Here is a 17,757-nt window from a genome sequence, read left to right on the forward strand (position 1 = left end):
AAACCATGAAGAAAAAAATTCTCTGTCCTTCGGAGTTAATGTGTTTTTTATTCTGTTGCCTACCTACAAATTACAGTATAGCCTTGTACTCAGTACACAGTATGTCCCAGTGAACGAGGATATATAGGACTAATGTTTACTTCTTTATAGCTGTTTCCAAATTATTTCTTTCACATTTCATCCTCACAGTAACCCCATGTGTTAGCCAAGCTATATATCTTTGGATAAAGATAAATAATACAAAAGGTATTATTTATTTTCTGAAAATCATATCAAATTGTTCTCACCCAGTAATTGAGTGGGACAAAGACTTTTATAGTAAAAATCTCTAAAACAGAATGGAGGTGGGGCAACAGGTAGTTAAAACTTTGGAGTGGAAATACCTGGTAGAGCCAAAGCTTAAAAGTCATAAAAGAAACACTAATATACCACCGACAACAGTACTTTTCTTAGTCTGGAAAGGGCTCCCAGAAATTGGCAAGCACAAGACCAGCAACATCATTCATAAAGAAACTAAAAATTAAGATACAAGACTCCATTTTTGTGGATCAGATTGGCAAAAACAAAACATTTAATAATGCAGTCTTTGGTACAACCTGTCTTGCAACAATTTTCTAAGTAGTCTCCAGAGTACTGATCTGTGGGAGAATGCCTGGAACTTTTTCAGGAGGTCTACAAGATAACTATTTTCATAATAACACTAAAAATCTCAATGGTAGGTAAACCTGCTTACAATATAACATAACGCAATAGCACCAAACTTTGTTAGCATTGATTTTGTTATTCACCACCATACAGTCACACTATTAAAATGAAGGAGGAGGAAAACGAAGAAGGAACTTCAGAATGTTTTTGTTGAAATAGCAAAACATAATAAATTTACTAAATCTCAACCCTTCAGTCTATATCTTTTCAATATTCTATGTGGGAAAAACAGAGCTATGCATAAAGTATTTTTGCTGTTCACGAAATATGATGGCTACTTGACAGAAAGCATGATTGTGATTGGGTTGCAAGCTGAACTGGCCACTTTTTGTATTTTCGCATAGCACTATTTTCCTTAGAACAACTGACAGGCAAGCCGGTTGTTCACGTTGGGTATTTAATAGTCATTTTCACTAAAATGAACAAAGTGAGCTTGTTACTTAAAACAACTGATAAAATTTCATGCCAATGATGAAACTTCAACTTTCAAGCAAAAATTTCAATTGTAGGAAACTTTTTATTAAAGCCCTAATACCTAAAGACTTTTCTGATGAGATTGTGATTATATTACATATGCAGTTTCTTAATTGTACAAAGTAATGAGTTTCATCATGATTTTCAGACATGTAAATAATGTACTTTGATTGTATTTGCCCCTATTTGATTTTATTTGCTCCCCTATCCCCCCCATCCCCTCCTGCTGGTCCTTTCCTCTTCCCAAATTCCCTTCTATTTTCATGTCCTTTTTCCTTTAAATATGGATTCTACAAATGAAAGAAAACATGATAACAAATGTGAACTTTTGATACTGTTTTATTGTACTAGTTTTGTGAAGCTATGACCAAATGTCTAGAACAACTTAAAAAAGGAAACATTTATTTTGGCTCACAGTTTCAGAGAGTTCAGTTCATGGATGCTTGGCCCCATGTTCTTGGGTAGTAGTTTGTGGTGGAATACACTGTTTACCTCATGGAAGACAGGAAGTAGAGAGGAGCACTAACAGGAAAGGATGAGGTTAAGATATAACCCCCAAAGACACACCCCAAGTGATCTACTTCCTCCATCCAGGCCTCACCTTCCACAGTTCCACCACCTCCCAATACACTATTCACATTTTGAACCTATCACCCAAGTGTCCTCATGTCTGTAATCTCAGTCACTCCAGTATTAGAAAATGGAAGGATCTCAGTTCAAGGCCAGCCTAGACAAAAAGTTAGCGAGACCCAATATAAATAGATGAACCAGGCATAACAACTCACATCTGTAATCCCACTAATTCAAGAAGTACACGTACACATCAGACAAAGGACTGATAACCAGAATATATAGGGAACTTAAAAAACTAAATTCTCCCAAAACTAATGAACCAACAAAGAAATGGGCCAGTGAACTAAACAGAAATTTCTCAAAAGAAGAAATTCAAATGACCAAAAAACACATGAAAAAATGCTCACCATCTCTAGCAATAAAGGAAATGCAAATTAAAACCACACTAAGATTCCACCTCACCCCTGTTAGAATAGCCATCATTAGCAACACCACTAACAATAGGTGTTGGCAAGGATGCGGGGAAAAAGGAACCCTCTTACACTGTTGGTGGGAATGTAAACTAGTACGACCACTCTGGAAAAAAATTTGGAGGCTACTTAAAAAGCTAGACATTGATCTACCATTTGATCCAGCAATACCACTCTTGGGGGTATACCCAAAAGACTGTGACACAGGTTACTCCAGAGGCACCTGCACACCCATGTTTATTGCGGCACTATTCACAATAGCCAAGTTATGGAAACAGCCAAGATGCCCCACTACTGACAAATGGATCAAGAAAATGTGGTATCTATACACAATGGAATTTTATACAGCCATGAAGAAGAACAAAATTTTATCATTTGCTGGTAAATGGATGGAATTGGAGAACATCATTCTGAGTGAGGTTAGCCTGGCCCAAAAGACCAAAAATCATATGTTCTCCCTCATATGTGGACATTAGATCAAGGGCAAACACAACAATGGGATTGGACTTTGAGCACATGATAAAAGCGAGAGCACACAAGGGAGGGGTGAGGATAGGTAAGACACCTAAAAAACTAGCTAGCATTTGTTGCCCTTAACGCAGAGAGACTAAAGCAGATACCTTAAAAGCAACTGAGGCCAATAGGAAAAGGGGACCAGGAACTAGAGAAAAGGTGAGATCAAAAAGAATTAACCTAGAAGGTTACACACACGCACAGGAAATCAATGTGAGTCAATGCCCTGCATAGCTATCCTTATCTCAACCAGCAAAAACCCATGTTCCTTCCTATTATTGCTTATATTCGCTCTTCAACAAAATTAGAGATAAGGGCAAAATAGTTTCTGCCGGGTATGGAGAGGTTGTGGGGGAGAGGGAGGGGGTGGAGTGGATGGTAAAGGAGGGGGTGTGAGCAAGGGGGAGAAATGACCCAAGCATTGTATGCACATATGAATAATAAAATAATAAAAATTTTTTAAAAAGTAGTACACATAGATGAATTGATATCTGGGCCTGGGGTCAAGCAAAAATATGAGACTCTTTCCAAAAAAAAACCTAAATGAAGAAGGGCTGGCGGGGTTGGGGGAAAGGGCTATAGTTCAAGTGGTAGAGTGTCTGCCTAGCAAGCATGAGGCCCTGAGTTCAACTACCTCCTCCTCCAAAAATACCTTTATTTTAGAAAAGTTATTTTTTATGAAAATGACATTTTAAAAATATTTATGTATTTCTGTCTTAGTTTTTAATATGACAAATAGCCATAGATACAACCCACATAATCAAAGCTCTTTGAGGTCCTCAGTTTTAAGAATATCAAAAAGTTTCAATTTAACTATAATTTTTAATTTCTTATCATGACTGAAACAGTAATTTCCACTTATACAATTTATACTGCAAAGAGAATTTATACTCACAGAAGTTAGATTATGCAGTTATTCATTGTTGGATTGTCTGAATTGGAATCACCCAGTGTTTGCACACCAATCAGGAGTGAGTTATATTGAAATATCTCCTTACAGTGTAATAGTAACCAAGGTCACACCCTAGTATTGCAGAAAGAAAAAAAAAGAACTGAATCTCTTGAGCGGTTCTAGAAAAGTACCCCCCCCTCAAAAAAAAAGATGTACTTTTCCTTATTGAAGTCAGCTTCCATTGGCTAGATTTTTATCCCACTGAACCTAATTATTTTTACTTTTAAATACATTATTGGAGACCTTCTGGGTTTGTTTCTTATGTATCTTCTTGTATAAATCTGTACAGTGAAGAAATTGTCTTCATTAGTAGTCCTTTTATGTCTTTCCAAGCATAAACAGTACCTTTAACACAAATTAAACACAAATGAAATGACAGAGTAAACCATAGAATGTTAATTGATGACTAAAGCAACACAAAATCAGGCCCCAAATTTAAAATGAAAATGACTATTCCATTATGATTGTTTCCAGAAAAGATTTAGCTCTTGGTAATCAAAATCTGTGAACCTGGACAGAAGGAACACCAGAGGAGTTGACTCTAGGCTTCTCACCTCGGAGCTTTGCCGAATCCAGTTGGTTGTAAAGAAAATCTGTTTCCTGTTGCTTTTTTATTATAAGTTAGAATTTATTGGTGCTTTTTAGATGCCAGAGATTTATAATTTGGATCAAGGTTCATGGCAAATAAAAAACACCTGAAAATATCTATGAAGATAAATCTTACATTTAACTTATGCAGTATAATAATGTGTTGTTATAACATTCTTCTCTCCCCCCACCCCCACCATGGCAGCAGTGGTAATTACGTAAATAACATAAGTAATTATTTAGTCAAAATCCACCTTTTTTTAATTCGATGATTTTTGGACTGAGCTTGGTGATAATAGCAACTTGTCTGTCATGTTGAAGGCCCTGGGCTCAATTTTCAACACTCAAAAAAATTTATTTTTTATTATTATTAATATCTTCTTCCAAAACTGCTTATTTAACTGCTGAAAAGTTTACAATTTAAAACAAGGCACAGTCCAGCTAATAAATAAGGGCCACAGTGATTTCTGCTTTGAGTCCCACTCATTATACAGCCATGTGTCAAATATTTCATCTTTATATAAATTGATACATTCTTTGCACAAATAGGAACTTCAATCTGCTGCACATGAACACTTTATTTTGTGGCTGTTAATGGACTCTTGACATTTCTTTTGGCAGATGGAGATGGACACGTAGATCACTTGCTACCAGGCTGTGAAGATAAAAACTGCCAGAAAAGCTCCATATATTTAATGAGATCTGGATCGAAACAGGTATATCAGTTTAAATAGATAAATGATATATATATATAGATAGACAGATATGTGTGTATGTATATATATATGTATGTATATATATGTGTGTATATATATAAGGTTATGGGCTCATAAAAATCTTCAGAGGTTAAAAAAGGTATCTGAAGAATTAGAACAGAAAGAAATCTAAAGTTATTGACTTCCTCATTTTAACTTAAAAGGCAGTTAAATATTTTTCATTCATTTATTGAAGTCAAAAGTACTGCGTTAATTAATCATTTCTGGTGAAGGAAACCCATTCTGGATTCTACAATCAAATGTTACATGCCAGAAATATGACAAACCACACTGTAGTGAAGGGCTGTGTAAAAGAACATTGTATCTGTTCTCAGAGCTAATGTTGCTTTTATTTGTGGTATCTACATCTATTTCATTTTCTCATGCTGACTTTTTATATATAGCTTATGGGTAAATAATTTAGAATCTGAGTCACAGTGGAGAATTAATATGAGAATGAAAGGTTGTGGCATTAGTAGAATTAATCAGCTTTATTTTCTTTTGAGGGTAATAAAGAATAGAATAACATACGGACTTTTATGGACCTTCTGAATAGGAAACATCACATTTTGTATTCAGACACTAAACAGAACAACTTTTCATACAATCATCATTCTAAAAGCATAATGCCCATAAGTTTTATTATCTTGAACTGTTTTTAACTTTAAAATCACTTAAAACATTAGTTGAAATAATACCCCATTATTGGTTCCTTAGTATAAATAAATTTAGTAATTATAGCCTGTCTTCAAGTGACAGACTGCAGTAAGAATGTTTTCAAATTATATGGTCATCTCTCACTAAGAAGATAAATGTTACACAGTTCTTTTGTGATTGTTATTATGAACTGTTATTTTTGACATCCTGCCATTTCAAGACTGCTGTGCCTACTGCTACTCAGACATCTCCAGTTTATATGTCAACAACAATGATCTCACCTAATTGTGGGCACATTCTGTAATTTTATTGGCATGATTTTCACTCTTTAAAATATTTAGGGTTTTTATTATTTTTATCAAAGTGATGATTTATATAATCAGAAGAGAAAGTTATTTTAAAATCATCCTGTCCTCTTCACTTTAATCAATATAGAAATAAAAGGATTTACTAAGAATTGAGCTTTCAGCTATTTTGGTGTCAAGAGTTCATTTACCTTGTCAGAGAAGTACCTGTTAGTTTCTGATAGAGCTTTGTAAGTCCTGGCATTTGGAAAGCCTCATGGGCTCCTTGTTTTGAGGGTAATAACTTGTACTCACAATAGGAGAACAAGAGAGAATCATCCTGTTCTATCTCCCTATGTTGATCTAACTGAAAGGACATCAATATTAATGATGTCACAGTTTGCTCTAGTTCTTTAAAATATTCCACCTGACACAAATTTTTTTTTTTGTGCATTACTTTCATTTTATTTTTTATTTTATTTTTTTCATTTTTCTTTTATTATTCATATGTGCATACAAGGCTTGGTTTATTTCTCCCCCCTGCCCCCACCCCCTCCCTTACCACCCACTCCACCCCCTCCCGCTCCCCCCCTCAATACCCAGCAGAAACTATTTTGCCCTTATCTCTAATTTTGTTGTAGAGAGAGTATAAGCAATAATAGGAAGGAACAAGGGGTTTTGCTGGTTGAGATAAGGATAGCTATACAGGGCATTGACTCACATTGATTTCCTGTGCGTGGGTGTTACCTTCTAGGTTAATTCTTTTTAATCTAACCTTTTCTCTAGTTCCTGGTCCCCTTTTCCTATTGGCCTCAGTTGCTTTAAGGTATCTGCTTTAGTTTCTCTGCATTAAGGGCAACAAATGCTAGCTAGTTTTTTAGGTGTCTTACCTATCCTCACCCCTCCCTTGTGTGCTCTCGCTTTTATCATGTGCTCATTGACCAATTCAATTAGAGTAATATTAAAATCAGTTCATTCCTAAGGTTGTGTGGTTTTATGGAAACCCTTCTACAGCTTTGTATTCCAGTTCAAGCAAAGATGACAAGTGGTAAATTCTAAGAGAGACTACTTTTTTCCATAGTATCAGTCACCTGTTCACCAAAATATAATACCCTACCATATTGTAGAAATAAAGAAGTTAAGTAAAATGATGTTTATCTTGAGAACTTTTAATGGATCATTTCCTTCACAAACTGTGATTTCTTTTCTAAACTAAATATGAAATCTAATCTTTTTTTCTAATCCGTAGTGGGTTCCAGTTCTACAAGATTTTAGCAATAAGGGCACACTCTGGGGCTTTGTGCCATTAGTGCTTGAAGAACGACCAACTGAGATACCAATTCCAATCACGCTTCATATTGGAGACTACAACATGGATGGCTATCCAGATGCTCTTGCCATACTAAAGAATACATCTGGAAGGTATGGAAATTAAATGAAGTGAGAAATGCTGTTGAAAGTCCTTCATTGTGGTGATTCATAACTGGCTGATAGCTAAGTATCCCAGTGCCTTAGGAAAGGAACATGAAGATGAACTCAGCTCCTGTTTGCCTGTTTGCCCCAAATTCATCCCACTACGTAGAAACCTGTTCTCTTTCATGGACTCAACTTCTGTAGAACAAAACTAAACAGATAATCTGAAGTACAAAATGATTTTTTGTTTAACGAAACTTGATTTTTAAAAAGGTTAAGTTTTTTTTTAATAGACAAATGACCCAGTTACATTTTGAGACTAAAGACCATGGTGGTTGAGAGCTGATGCTAGGCTTCTTCTAGTCTCAATTCAGAACTATCTCTGTGACCTTGGACAGGTCAGCTAAACCCCTCAACTGTAAAATGAGAGTAATAGTTGTACCTCTGTCACAGATGAGGTAGAACTAAGGTAATCACTTCGTAAGATACTCTGCACATACTGATGTTACTTTCCATAGATATTATCTTACTTTTGCTTGTTTTATAATGGAATTGCAACTTCCAACATGATTGATGATAATGTTTGTGTATATAAAATATGAATATATTTATATTACCAGTGATTTTGAAGGCTATAGTCACTTTTTTCTTTTAAGAAGTACCAGTAGGTAGACTACCTAGTTAAATTCATAATTAGTAGATTCAGTAAATATGCCTATTCCTAAATTTTAACTTTATTTTGTATTCATCTTATAACTAGTTGTATCTCTTGAGCCTTATTCTTTCTTACCTCCTATATCATTTATCCATAATTTGTTCTGAACATTAATTCATTTGTTGACCTTGGAATTGGTAATGATTTATATCCACATTCCCTACTAAACTCATAATTCAGAATAACTTCCCAAGCAAAAAAATCAAACTCATTATTTAACACCAAAGAACTTTATCTAAAAATCCAGTTTTCATATTAACAGATCGTTAATGAATGTCCCTTAAATATTAATGCAAAATTAAACTAGTACAACCACTCTGGAAATATTTGGAGGCTTCTTAAAAATCTAAACATAGATCTGCCATATGATCCAGCAATACCACTCCTGGGGATATAACCAAAAGAATGTGACACAGGTTACTCCAGAGGCACTTGCACACCCATGTTTACTGCAGCACTATTCACAATAACCAAGATATGGAAACAGCCAAGATGCCCCACTACTGACAAATGGATTAAGAAAATGTGGTATTTATAATTTTATGCAGCCATGAAGAACAATGAAATCTTATCATTCAGAAGTACATGCATAGAACTGGAAAACATCATTCTGAGTGAGGTTAGCCTGGCCCAAAAGACCAAAAATCGTATATTCTCCTTCATCTGTGGACATTAGATCTAGGGTAAACACAACAAGGGGATTGGACTTTGATCACATCATAAAGCGAGAGAGCACACAAGGGAGGTATGAGGACAGGTAAGAAACCCAAAACACTAGATAGCATTTGTTGCCCTCAATACAGAGAAACTAATGCAGATACTTTAAAGCGACAGAGGCCAATATGAGAAGGACCAGGAACTACACAAAAGGTTAGTTTGAGAAGAATTAATTTAGAAGGTAACACACATGTACCGGAAAGCAATGCAAGTTAACTCCCTGTATAGCTATCCTTAATCTCAACTAGCAAAAACCCTTGGTCCTTCCTATTATTGCTTATACTCTCTCTTCAACAAAATTAGAGATAAGGACAAAATAGTTTCTGCCTGGTAGCTAGGGGGGGGAGAGGGAGGGTGCAGGGGGAAGGGGGGTGAAATGACCCAAACATTATATGCACATATGAATAAAAGAAAAAAACGTATTAATGCAAAATCAAAGGGAATCTATTTAAGCTTATCTAAGACCATTAATTTAAAATTTGAATGTCTTTTTTTTAATTATTATATTTTTTGTTGTATTGGGGAAACATTGTGACATTTACCAAAGTGTTTACAATATATCTTAGTTAAATTCACCACTTCCATCATAATCTGTGTGTGTAAAGCAAATAGGATGTAACAAAAAAAATTCTAAATCGAAGATGAGTATTATTCCTTTTAAAAGTATGCAGTCTAGTGGCGAATAGCTGTGATCTCAGCCACTTGAGAGACTGAGGCAGCAAACCATATAAAGACTATCATACTTTTAATAAAAGTCTGGATATCACTGGGCAGCATGTGAGCACACCCAGTGATCCTAATACTCCAGAGGCTGAGGCAAGAGGATCAAGCGTTCAAGGCCAGCTTGTCCTACATAGCAAGACCCTACCTCAACAAAGCAAAACCAAAAGTAACTGTTTAAAACCCAGAGTTTCTCTTCTGCTCTTTTGGGATAGATGAGAATTGGAGGATAAATTAAGTATATCTTAGTGTTCATTAAGATAACTAGATAAGAAATAGCCCCCTACTTGGAAGGGAGTTGTGTATCTAGGAAAATTCAACATAATAAAGTCTCAGAAACATAGAATAAGAGGAGACATGATGTGCATTAGAATCCTGTCCTACATGAATTTACTTTTGTTGAAATAGCAATTTATAATTTTTACACTGATTTCAAGATTGCTATATTGCCGAGAATAGCGTTTGATTAATATTTCTAGTTTAAAGAATTGCTACCTGAAGGAGTCTGTCTTCTTTTTTTTTTTTTTTTCCTGCAAATTTTCAAAATCAAGTAGGGAGCAACTATGCAGATAACAATAAATCTGAGATTTATTCTGAACCCATGGTTTAACTTGTTGTGGGAGTTTTGGTTTTGCTTTGGGATGAAGGTTGCTTGAGTTTCTTAGTTTTGGGTTTTTTTTTTTTTGAACACCTAATTTGTCATAAGTTAACCTTTAAGATTATTTTACAAGGAAAAGATATTTGCTAATGACATTTTCTGGAGGCAGCAAGTAACTCTACACAGCATGATGAGAGATACTACTGCCCTGCAACAGACTGAAAACCCTGGTTCCTTTCCGGCTGGGGCTCCCAGTGCTCCAGCTTGCCTTTGCTGTGGTCATGCTCTGTACGGTCATGTTGTCTTACTCTCTGAACAAACATGTTTGAGAGAAGAAAAGCAAAGTAATATTGTTCCAATTGTGCTCTTAGGTCAATAGTAAAATATAATTCTATTTTTAGAATTTTTAATTTCATTTATAAGATGGAACTGAAAAGATATTTTGTTTCATCAGTCTTTACTATGAAATGAAAAACTAAAGAACAGAAGTTATAATAAGGAATATTTGGGTACCATTTATCTAATTAATCTTGTCCTTACAATTTCTAATTACTGTCAGTTTTTAATTAACAAGTTGCTAGAAAACAATAAAAAATGGGAAATTTGACTTCCAGTAATTTTTGTCTAATATTTGAAATATTGGAGCATTTATTTTGCACCTCCATTAGATTTTCCCTACTTAGTGCTGCCTTAAATATCCTAATGTGATAGGTCAAATTAAATTTAAATTATAATTTAGAGTTGCTCTTTGGGTTCTATACAAAAACTTGAAAAAAATATTTAGTGTTCTACATCATGTTAGAATAGATTCTAATTTGTTCATAATAAAAACCTATTTGTTTAACAATGATATTATAATCCGGAAGTTTTTTTAATGTTTTATCATTGTGTCAGGTGCATACAATGCATATTTTCTCCTTATTTTGAAATTTAACTGAGTAGCTATGCATAACAATATGACTTCTAATCTTTATCTGACTGTTCCATGTTACCTTCATTGGATACAACCAATTTATTGTTCAATAAGTTGGAAGTCATTAGATGAAACTGTAGCAAACTTCCCCTTCCATTAGGCTTTTATAGGAGATCCAAACTTAGAAGTAGCTAAAAAATAAAAAGGTCCTTGGCATCAAAGAACAAACTGAATATCAGCCACAAGAACATCAAAACCTTGTTAAATTCCAGTAAATAAGTAGAAGAGATGGCTTTACTTTAGAGAGTGATTTTACTGCAAATAATTTTTAGGGATATTACCTTTAAATTGTAAGTATCAAAATAGGCTCAGATACAAAGCCTGCGGGTCCAGGTGAGTGCTAAGCTCACCCCAGAGATCTGCATAAACAACGCCTCCAGCAACAGCAGGCTGACAACAGCAGGCAGGCAAACCACAGTTGCAGAAACCATTCTCAGAACTGTCTCCAGACACTTTTTTTTTTCTTTGTCTCCCTACCTTTGATGAGAGAACAACCAAATTACACCTGCAAGCTGAAAAACTTACTGAAACTGTATTGCATTTGAACTTGGGACACTTGGTGGGGTTATTTTTGTGCATGTGTGTGTACTTTTGTTCTTCTTTATGCGTCCCTTTGATGAGACAACTACAGAACAACATCTGAGGCACCAACTCCAGGATTGGAGACTGTGACTTCACTGCATTTGAACGTGGAGGTTTTTTGGGTTTTTGGTTTTTTTAAATTTTCTATTTTTTCATTTTATTTTAATACATTTTTATAAATAGATTTTTCTTCCATTTAGCTATTTTTTTTTATTCTTACCTTTATTTTTTTATTTTTGATTTTCAATCCTCTCTCTGTCTCTCTAATGTCTGTTCAGCTTACTGTCGATTAGTACACTAAAGCTCCCTGTTTATACCTTTGAAATCTTCTTGTCTGAAACCTTGTTCTGTTTTCTCCCTCCAGTCTGTGTATTTGTTTTTCCCATTTCTTTAACTTCTTGCTTTCCATCTCAGCTCACCCTTCCAGTCTAAATATTACCATTGTTATTATTACAAGCTAGAAAATACTTAATTGCACACAGTACAGGGACAGTAACAACACCAAAGACAATGACGGGAAGACAGAAAAAACAGGGAAACCAGTTTCGCCACAGCAAAAAATTAGTACAGGAACCAGAGGGGAATGAAGAAAACAGGTACTCAGATCCAGACTCCAACAAAATGAAGATAAACTATGCCAAAGGACCCAATGAAGCCCACAAGAATAATTTAAAAGAAGACATGCTACAGGTACTCAAAGAGAATTTTATAGAGATGGTACTGGATAGGGTCAACCAAAATGTACAGGAGACACTCAAGAAATTCCAAGACAACAAAAATAGAGAATTTGAAAAAACAAAAGAAATAAAGGAAACCATAGACGCACTGTATAAACACCAATGTGAAAGAGAGAACACGATGAATAAACAGATGATAAATGAACTCAGGACAAAAATAGACAACATAAAAGAGGAAAACAGCCAGGATATGGAAAACCTCAGAAAAAAGAACGAAACAGAACTGCAAAACAAAACGGAAGGCCAATCCAGCAGAATAGAACAAGCAGAAGACAGAATCTCAGAACTTGAAGATGAAATGGTAATTAAAGGAAAAACCGAAGAACTATTAATTAAACAACTCAATGCAAGAACTCACTGACTCCATCAAAAGACCAAACTTGAGAATCATGGGCATTGAAGAAGGAGAAGAGGTGCAAGCGAAGGGAATGCCTAATATATTTAACAAAATAATAACGGAAAATTTCCCAAATCTAGAGAAAGATATTCCCATACAGATGCAAGAGGCCTCCAGGACACCAAATAGACCAGATCAAAATAGAACTACCCCACGACATATCATCATTAAAACAACAAGTTCAGAATCGAAGGAAAGAATATTGAAGGCTGAAAGAGAGAAAAAACAAGTAACATACAAAGGTAAACCCATCAAAATCACAGCAGACTTCTCAACAGAAACATTAAAAGCAAGAAGAGCGTGGGGTGAGATCTTCCAGGCACTGAATGAAAATAACTTCAACCCCAGGATACTCTACCCAGCAAAGCTATCATTCAAAATAGATGGAGCAATAAAAGTCTTCCATGATAAGCAGTAACTAAAACAATATGTGACCACAAAGCCACAACTACAAAGGATTCTTCAAGGGCTTCTGCACACAGAATGTGAAACCCAACTTAACCATGAAAAGACAGGCAGCACCAAACCACAGGAAAAGAAAAAGCAAGAAAGTAGAGAGTAACCTCAACTTAGATACACAATCAAACCTTCAAACAACTAAGACAACTAAATGACAGGATTCACCACATACCTATCAGTACTAACGCTTAATGTTAACGGACTTAATTCACCCATCAAAAGGCACCGCTTGACGAAATGGATTAAAAAGAAAGATCCAACAATTTGTTGCTTACAGGAGACCCATCTCACTGACAGAAATAAGCATAGGCTAAGGATGAAAGGCTGGAAGAAGATTTACCAAGCCAATGGCCCCCGAAAACAGGCATGAGTAGCAATACTTATCTCGGACAAAGTAGACTTCAAACCTACATTGATCAAACGAGATAAAGAAGGACATTCCATACTAATAAAAGGGGAAATAGAGCAAAAGAAAATAATAATCATCAACCTGTGTGCACCCAATGTCAATGCACCCAATTTCATCAAACATACCCTGAAAGACCTAAAAGCATATATAAACGCCAACACAGTGGTTGTGGAAGACTTTAACACGCCATTATCATCAATAGATAGGTCATCCAAACAAAAAATCAACAAAGAAATCCAATCTAAAATATGCAATAGATCAAATGGACCTACTTGATGTCTACAGAACATTTCATCCGACTTCTACACAATATACATTCTTCTGAGCAGCCCATGGAACCTTCTCTAAAATAGATCATATCCTAGGGCACAAAGCAAGTCTCAGCAAATACAAGAAAATAGAAATTATACCATGCATACTATCTGATCACAAAGCAGTAAAAGTAGAACTCAACAACAAAAGTAAAGACAAAAAACATGCAAACAGCTGGAAACTAAATAACTCATTACTTAATGAAGAATGGATCATCGATGCAATAAAAGAGGAAATTAAACAGTTCCTGAAAGTCAATGAAAATGAAAACACAACCTACCGAAACCTATGGGACACAGCTAAGGCAGTCCTGAGAGGAAAATTTATAGCTATGAGTGCATATATTAAAAAGACTGAAAGATCCCAAATTGATGACCTAATGATACATCTCAGACTCCTAGAAAAACAAGAACAAGCAAATCCCAAAACAAATAGGAGAGAAATAATAAAAATAAGAACTGAAATCAACAAAATAGAAACCAAAAACACCATACAAAGAATTAATGAAACAAAAAGTTGGTTCTTTGAAAAAATAAACAAGATCGATAGATCTCTGGCAAACCTGACTAAAATGAGGCGAGAAAAAACCCAAATTAGTAGAATCAGAATGCAAAAGGGGAGATAACAACAAACACCATGGAAGTCCAGGAAATTATCAGAGACTATTTTGAGAACCTTTATTCAAATAAATTTGAAAATTTTAATGAAATGGACAGATTTCTAGATACATATGATCATCCAAAACTGAACCAAGAGGAAATTATAGATCTATAACACAAAATGAAATTGAAGCAGCAATCAAGAGTCTCTCCAAAAAGAAAAGTCCAGGACCTGATGGATTCTCTGCTGAATTCTATCACACCTTTAAAGAAGAACTGATATCAACCCTCCTTAAACTGTTCCATGAAATAGAAAGGGAAGGAAAACTATCAAACACATTTTATGAAGCCAGTATTACACTTATCCCAAAACCAGGCAAAGACACTTCCAAAAAGGAGAACTATAGGCCAATCTTCTTAATGAACATTGACACAAAAAACCTCAACAAAATAATGGCAAACCGAATTCAGCAACACATCAAAAAGATTATTCACCACGACCAAGTAGGCTTCATCCCAGGGATGCAGGGGTGGTTCAACATACGAAAATCAATAAACATAATAAACCACATTAACAGAAGCAAAGACAAAAACCACTTGATCATCTCAATAGATGCAGAAAAAGCCTTTGATAAGATCCAACATCATTTAATGATAAAAGCTCTAAGAAAACTAGGAATAGAAGGAAAGTTCCTCAACATTATAAAAGCTATATATGACAAACATACAGCCAGCATTATACTTAACGGAGAAAAACTGAAACCATTCCCTCTAAAATCAGGAACCAGACAAGGATGCCCACTATCTACACTCCTATTCAACATAGTATTGGAATTCCTAGCCAGAGCAATTAGGCAAGAAGAAGGAATAAAAGGAATACAAATAGGTAAAGAAACTGTCAAAATATCCCTATTTGCAGACGACATGATCCTATACTTTAAAGACCCAAAAAACTCAACTCAGAAGCTTCTAGACATCATGAATAGCTATAGCAAGGTAGCAGGATATAAAATCAACATAGAAAAATCATTAGCATTTCTATACACTAATAATGAGCAAACTGGAAAAGAATACATGACAATAATTCCATTTACAATAGCCTCAAACAAAATCAAATACCTAGGTGTAAACCTAACAAAAGATGTGAAAGACCTCTACAAGGAAAACTATACACTTCTGAAGAAAGAGATTGTGGAAGACTATAGAATGTGGAGAGATCTCCCATGCTCATGGATTGGTAGAATCAACATAGTAAAAATGTCGATACTCCCCGAAGTAATCTACATGTTTAATGCAATTCCCATCAAAATTCCAATGACATTCATTAAAGAGATCGAAAAATCTACCATGAAATTTATATGGAAACACAGGAAGCCACGAATAGCCAAGGCAATACTCAGTCAAAAGGTCAATGCAGGAGGTATCACAATACCTGACTTCAAACTATATTACAAAGCAGTAGCAATAAAAACAGCATGGTACTGGCACAAAAACAGACATGAAGACCAGTGGAACAGAATAGAGGACCCAGATATGAAGCCACAAAAGTATAACCAACTTGTCTTTGACAAAGGAGCTAAAAATATACGATGGAGAAATAGCAGCCTCTTCAACAAAAACTGCTGGGAAAACTGGTTAGCAGTCTGCAAAAAACTGAAACTAGATCTATGTATATCACCCTATACCAAGATTAACTCAAAATGGATCAAAGATCTTAATATCAGACCACAAACTCTAAAGTTGATACAGGAAAGAGTAGGAAATACTCTGGAGTTAGTAGGTATAGGTAAGAACTTTCTCAACGAAACCCCAGCAGCACAGCAACTAAGAGATAGCATAGGTAAATGGGACCTCATAAAACTAAAAAGCTTCTGCTCATCAAAAGAAATGGTCTCTAAACTGAAGAGAACACGCACAGAGTGGCAGAAAATATTTGCCAGCTACACATCAAAGGACTGATAACCAGAATATATAGGGAACTTAAAAAACTAAATTCTCCCAAAATTAATGAACCAATAAAGAAATGGGCAAGTGAACTAAACAGAACTTTCTCAAAAGAAGAAATTCAAATGACCAAAAAACACATGAAAAAATGCTCACCATCTCTAGCAATAAAGGAAATGCAAATTAAAACCACACTAAGATTCCACCTCACCCCTGTTAGAATAGCCATCATCAGCAACACCACCAACAACAGGTGTTGGCGAGGATCCGGGGAAAAAGGAACCCTCTTACACTGTTGGTGGGAATGTAAACTAGTACAACCACTCTGGAAAAAAATCTCGGGGCTACTTAAAAAGCTAGACATTGATCTACCATTTGATCCAGCAATACCACTCTTGGGGATATACCCAAAAGACTGTGACACAGGTTACTCCAGAGGCACCTGCACACCCATGTTTATTGCGGCACTATTCACAATAGCCAAGTTATGGAAACAGCCAAGATGCCCCACCACTGACGAATGGATTAAGAAAATGTGGTATCTATACACAATGGAATTTTATACAGCCATGAAGAAGAACGAAATGTTATCATTCGCTGGTAAATGGATGGAATTGGAGAACATCATTCTGAGTGAGGTTAACCTGGCCCCAAAGACCAAAAATCATATGTTCTCCCTCATATGTGGACATTAGATCAAGGGCAAACACAACAATGGGATTGGACTTTGAGCACATGATAAAAGCGAGAGCACACAAGGGAGGGGTGAGGATAGGTAAGACACCTAAAAAACTAGCTAGCATTTGTTGCCCTTAACGCAGAGAGACTAAAGCAGATACCTTAAAAGCAACTGAGGCCAATAGGAAAAGGGGACCAGGAACTAGAGAAAAGGTGAGATCAAAAAGAATTAACCTAGAAGGTTACACACACGCACAGGAAATCAATGTGAGTCAATGCCCTGCATAGCTATCCTTATCTCAACCAGCAAAAACCCATGTTCCTTCCTATTATTGCTTATATTCGCTCTTCAACAAAATTAGAGATAAGGGCAAAATAGTTTCTGCTGGGTATTGAAGGGGTCGGGCGGGGGGAGAGGGAGGGGGCAGAGTGGGTGGTAAGGGAGGGGGTGGGGGCAGGGGGGGAGAAATGATCCAAGCCTTGTATGCACATATGAATAATAAAATTTTTTAAAAAAATTAGAAATAAGGGCA

The 17,757-nt window shown here is 35.6% G+C and overlaps 1 protein-coding gene across 2 annotated transcripts in view; it reads left to right on the forward strand.

Annotated features, from left to right (window-relative positions):
* The window catches only part of Itfg1 (integrin alpha FG-GAP repeat containing 1), a 247,457-nt gene that overhangs the window by 107,879 nt on the left and 121,821 nt on the right, over positions 1-17,757 (forward strand). For both annotated transcript variants that reach the window (XM_074056051.1, XM_074056050.1), the window contains exons 9-10: positions 4,897-4,991; positions 7,221-7,393. In XM_074056051.1, the coding sequence (XP_073912152.1) occupies positions 4,897-4,991; positions 7,221-7,393 (268 nt within the window). The remainder of the gene's footprint in view (positions 1-4,896; positions 4,992-7,220; positions 7,394-17,757) is intronic.

The sequence above is a fragment of the Castor canadensis genome, chromosome 15 (genome assembly GCF_047511655.1).
Source record: "Castor canadensis chromosome 15, mCasCan1.hap1v2, whole genome shotgun sequence".
Classification (NCBI taxonomy): Eukaryota; Metazoa; Chordata; class Mammalia; order Rodentia; family Castoridae; genus Castor; species Castor canadensis.